The sequence below is a fragment of the Sprattus sprattus genome (genome assembly GCF_963457725.1).
Source record: "Sprattus sprattus genome assembly, chromosome: 11".
NCBI lineage: Eukaryota > Metazoa > Chordata > Actinopteri > Clupeiformes > Clupeidae > Sprattus > Sprattus sprattus.
The window spans coordinates 15,879,309-15,884,985 of NC_137909.1; the positions used below are offsets into that span (position 1 = coordinate 15,879,309).

At 46.9% G+C, this 5,677-nt stretch overlaps 1 protein-coding gene across 1 annotated transcript in view; it reads left to right on the forward strand.

Annotated features, from left to right (window-relative positions):
• Nucleotides 1–635: 635 nt before the first annotated feature.
• Nucleotides 636–5,677, forward strand: part of fibcd1b (fibrinogen C domain containing 1b) — a gene marked incomplete at both ends in the record, with an annotated part of 88,132 nt that continues 83,090 nt past the window's right edge. Inside the window, 1 exon segment of the mRNA XM_080848250.1 lies at nt 636–707. Coding sequence (XP_080704376.1) covers nt 636–707 — 72 coding nt within the window.

Genomic DNA, 5,677 nt, shown 5'->3' on the forward strand with positions numbered 1-5,677 from the left:
CCTGCGGAAATCTACACGGAGCCTTTTGGACGCAGAAAAGAGGAACTACTCAGTCCAGCAAAATAACTTTTATAGTACGAAAACATTTTTTAAAAAAGAAGGAGACTAGGGTATTTGTTCAATATCGGACGGATTTCAAATCTTCCCCTGGGGTTGAGGAACGGAACATATTGTTTATTTTTTCCCTTCAATTTAATAGCATTGCCTGGATTATCCTCACGCTTTCATCCAGTCGGTTTCAAGCTGTTTCTTCGAGGCACTTGATTTTCTGCTCATAAATTAGTGTGGAATCTCTGAGGACGAGGGTTTGAAGCGACCGTTGCGTCTCGAGGGGAGCGGGAAAAGGCTGAAAGCCCCGAAAAATAAGCTTTGTGTCGAAGAAGTTTTTTTAGAGTGCGTCTGAGATCACAATGTGTGTGGTGGTAGTGTCCCCGCTGCCTTCTCTAGACCAGTAGCCAGTGTGGTCCCGAAGTAGTTGAGCCTCTCCCTCTTTTCCTCTCCTTCCCACCCCGCTTTAGCAAACGGTTACTTCTTTTTATCCATGGAGTAATTAACAGGGAAATAACATCGAGACTTTTCTTTCTCTCCCCTGCCTGTGACACAACAGGCGCCTGTGATTTTTTCGTTTCCGGAGAATGCCCAATGACCGATGGGAGATCATGAACAGCTCTTCGGAACTAGAAGATGGACAGCGGCATAAAAATCAGGTACGTGCCCTGCTGCCGCCCCACCGTGGGCGCTTGGCCAGTTTATCCCAAAACCAGATCCGCAGGTGCAGTTTCTGTGCTTGGTGGTGAAGTCAGGGTAGATTTTCCACTAGCTTTTTTGTAAGTTGGGCAGTGAATAGCGCATTTGAGTGCAGCGCGGCTTGTTCTTGTCTCTCTAGATAACCCTGCTCATAAATCAGACGCCTGGGCAAATTGGCTATTTTGTTTCCCTTTAATGTATGTCCTGCAAGGGAATACGGCTACCGGATAAGATGCGGCCATCAGGCAGACAGGGACGGATGCAGAACAGTGGTTTTTAGAAGGGTGATTGTATCCCCCGAGCCCTCAGGTACACCATGTAATAGGATATGCTGCCGATGTGGAATTGCGCGTCTTAAGACCAGGCACGTTTCGCTTGCGCATTGATGTCATGGAACGTTTCATTCCGCTTAATTTAAGACCTGAAAATGGTTTATTGTTCATTCGCGGTCTGTGTGTCCTCAGGGCGGGCGGAGAGCACTTGCTCACCATTCCCTTCGTTAACCCCACGAGGCGGGAGCGAGCCCAGTTGAAATTGCCAGGCGAGCTGCTAAAATAACGAACTGTGGCGCGAAGTTCTGTGCACCGCGCTGCCATGTCAAGCAGAAACCACTTCGGGAGAATGGACAGCCTGTGTGAGCTTAGTGTGTGTGACGGCAAGGTCAGTGAACGGTGAAGTGGGGCCGCGTAGGCGGACGCAGTGGATCCGGTGGAGAAGCGTTCATGCGGGGTGACACTGTGGGACGGTGGTCGATGTCGGTGAAGCATGCCAGCGGACAGCCGCGGTTGCCGTCGTACTTTAGCGCAGTCACACACACAAGTCCAACCGAAGCACCACATGTGAAATTTGATGTGCCATCATCTGGTTATATATTGTTTGTTTGAAGTGATTTGAGCTGTTGAAAATATTGGATGTGTAATGCACATACACACACATACACACGCACACAAACACACACACACACACACACACACACACACACACACACACACACACACACACACACACACACACACACACACACACACACACACACACACACACACACACACTTGAACTCACGGGCAGATGTGGGAAAAAAAACCTCTCCCACCTATTCTACCCTGGTGATATTGAATCAAGAGGATTTGACAATGCAACCTTTTCTGTCTACTTTGGCACAGAACACAAGATGTCTTCTGTTCTGATCTCTATTAAGATCTACCAGAACACTTATCACTCGCTTCTTTAAGCAACTCGCTCTGTCTCCCTCCCTCTCTCTCCCTTCCTCTCTCTCTCTCCCTCCCTTCTGTATTGGATGTAAAGCAGTGATTATCAGCTATGGGCACCATAAAAGGACAGTTTCCTGTGCAACTGGTTTCCTCAGAAATACCTCTAAGTGACATTAAAGGGTTAGTCCCTTTCACAAATCATGTATGTCTCTAAGGGATGGGCATCACTGCTATCTTCTGCCCTAGAGACCAAGATGAAATTAAGTCAGTGGAAATGAATGACTGTTTGTTCTTCTGATCAGAAGATGGCATGACTTGACTATACTCATTTAGCATATATTCATTACTAGATCATATTCACTGTCACACACACACACACACACACACACACACACACACACACACACACACACACACACACACACACACACACACACACACACACACACACACACACACACACACACACACACAGGTCTGTAAAAGAAGACTGGTGTCTTGTCCTATACTTTATTCATGCATCTCCTGTTGTGAATGTTATTGCTGGACTGTGGCACTCTGCTCGATCATACATGTACACTATAGTGAAGTGAGTGGTTTTCTGTGTGTGTGTGTGTGTGTGAGTATGTGTATGTGTGTGGCAAAAAAACATAGGTGCCAGTGGACATATTGCAAAATAATATGCAAATGATGGTGTGAGTCATCGTCCAATCGTCACCACAAACACACATGCAAATACACACACACACACACACACATGATGATGCATAGAATAACGCTAGAGGGCTGATTCCTGTTTTCTCTCAGGGAACAGCTCTTTTCTCAGCTCAGGGGTAATAGCAGTTGTTTGGAATCTCTCTCTCTCTCTCTCTCTCTCTCTCTCTCTCTCTCTCTCTCTCTCTGTCTCTCTCTCACTCTCTCTCTCTCTCTCTCACTCTCTCTGTGTGTGGGTGTTTATGTGTGTGTGTACACATGTGTCTTTCCTCTGGGGATATGGGTGAACATGTAATGCTTTTACCCATGGGAGAGATCTGGACTTTATGTTTTACAGTGCCTACATCACTGCAACAGCCTTCGTGTGTTCTTATTTGTGTGTGAATGTGTGTGTGGGTGTGGGTGTGGGTGTGTGTGTGTGTGTGTGGTTGTGCATGTGTGTGGTTGTGTGTGTGGTTGTGTGTGGTTGTGTGTGTGTGTGTGTGTGTGTGTGTGTGTGTGTGTGTGTGTGTGTGTGTTTTAGAGGAAAAAGAAAGAAAGCGGCAGCCTAGAGACAGAGTGTGTTCATTTTAAGACGTAGTGGTCTTCTGCATTGCAGGGGTGGTATGCTGATGGATAGCTTTTGTTTATGTGTGTGTGTGTGTGTGATTGTGTGTATGTGTGTGCAAGTGTATGTGTGTCTGTGTGTGCATGTGTTTGTGTGTGTGTCTGTGTGTGTGTGTGTGTGTGTGTGGTTGTGCATGTGTGCGGTTTTGTGTCGTCGTGCATGTGTGTGTGTGTGTGTGTGTGTGGTTGTTTATGTGCATGTGTGTGTGTGTGATTGTGTGTGTAGTTGTGTGTGTGGTTGTGTATGTGTGTGTGTGTGTGTGTGTGTGTGTGTGTGTGTGTGTGTGTGTGTGATTGTGTATGTAGTTGTGTGTATGGTTGTGTATGTGTGTGTGTGTGTGTGTGTGTGTGTGTGTGTGTGTGTGTGTGTGTGGTTGTGTGTGTGGTTGTGTGTGTGGTTGTGTATGTGTATGTGTGTGTGTGTGTGTGTGGTTGTGTATGTGTATGTGTGTGTGTGTGTGTGTGTGTGTGTGTGTGTGTGTGTGTGTGTGTGTGTGCGTGGTTGCGTGTGTACCTGAGTGCACACAGACAGACAGGCCTGTTGTGGTCTGCTGGTAGTGCGGACAGCAGGGCTTTAGGGGTAACCTTGTCCAGTTAATGAGACTGTGGCCAGGCGCAGGAAGTGGAGCAAACTGCTTCCTGGTTCATTGCCTCTCTGATTTCCCGCATGGCTCACTGTCTGGTTGGTGTCCATACAGTACACACACACACACACTCACAACCACACACACATACACAACCACACGCACACACACACAAACACATACACACACACACAACCACACACACATACACAACCACACACACATAAACACATACACACCCGCACAACCACACACACCTACACAACCACACACACACACACACACACACACACACTCACACACATTTCTATTTCCCTCAGTCTTGCTCACACACACACACAAAAACACACATAGTGATGAATATACATATATATATTTATAGAATACATATACTAATGGATATTCAGCCTCTCCCTCTGTCTCTCTCTCCCTCTAGCTCCGTCATTCACACACATACTATGTGCATTCTCTTAATCTGTTTCATCTCCGGTCTGTCTGACTGCCCCCTGCTGCCCTCCGTCTCTCCCTTCTTCTGTCGTTCCCGTCCCGCTCCTCTCTTCTGTCGTTCCCGTCCTCCTCCCTTCTTCTGTCTTTCCCATTCTCCTCCTCCCTTCTTCTATCGTTCCCGTCCTCCTCCCTTTTTCTGTCTATCCCGTCCTCCTCCTCCCTATTGCTGTCGTTCCCATCCTCCCCTCCCTTCTTTTCTCCTCCCTTCTTCCTTCTGCTCTCCTCTCTTCTCCCGTCCTCTCATGCTCAGTGTCTGCTGTTAATAATTGTGGGAGTCATGCAGGGGGCCCACAGGCCAAAGCCAATGTCTTCATGTCGTATGCCAGGTGTGTGTGTGTCTGTGTGTGTCTGTGTGTGTCTGTGTGTGTGTGTGTGTACGACTGACTGTGTATGAGTAGTACAAAATCGTTTATGCCAGACTGTAGATCAATACCTTGTCAGGGCAGAGTGATTTGTGTGTGTGCATTCAAGTGTGTGTGTGTGTGGGAGTTTGTGTGTTTGTGGGGGGGGGGGGGGGGGACATTGTGTGGATGTTCAAAGAAGGCTTTCAGCCAGTCTGTTGGAAGAGATGTTGTTTGAAGTGTGAACCACTCTTGTTCGTTCCCATTTTCCCATTCTCTGCATTTCACCCTCACCGCTTTCTGGCTTTCTGTATTTGCAATCATTAGTCGGTAAATTGTGAATAGCTTCCTTTTAGAAAAGAGACATTGGTTGCCAGCAGTGAGAGTCATTGAAATGGAGGTGATTTTGTACTCTTTTAATCCTCATCTTTTATTTCAGCCAGTACTTTCATCTATGCTGATTTTAGCTCTAGTTTAGTTTAGTGTGGGCGACAGTGGTACAGGAGGTAGAGAAGTTGTTTAGTAATCAGAAGGTTGCTAGTTCGATTCCCTGTCGAAGCGTCCTTGAGCAAGACACTGAACCCCTAATTGCTCCTGATGTGCAGTGTGCCATCAGTGTAAATGTAAAATGCATACATCCTTGTAAGTCGCTTTGGATAAAAGCGTCTGCTAAATGACTGTGTGTGTGTGTGTGTTTGACAAAAAGAGAGAGTGTGAGTAGATGTTATGTGCTTTTGCAGAAAATCGCCAAGCTTAAGAATAGTGCTGCTGCTCTTCTCTTGTCTCCCGGAGTTCCTGAGTGTCTCAGCTATCCTCCTCTGAGTGTCTCGTCTGTCCTCTCCCTGCTACGTGTCTCATTCTCTTGTTTTGGCGTTTGGTGCCATTCTCTTGTTTTGGTCTACGAGTGTGACATTTCTCTCTCTCCTCTCTGTGCAGATGCCTATTCCCACCCACACACACACACACA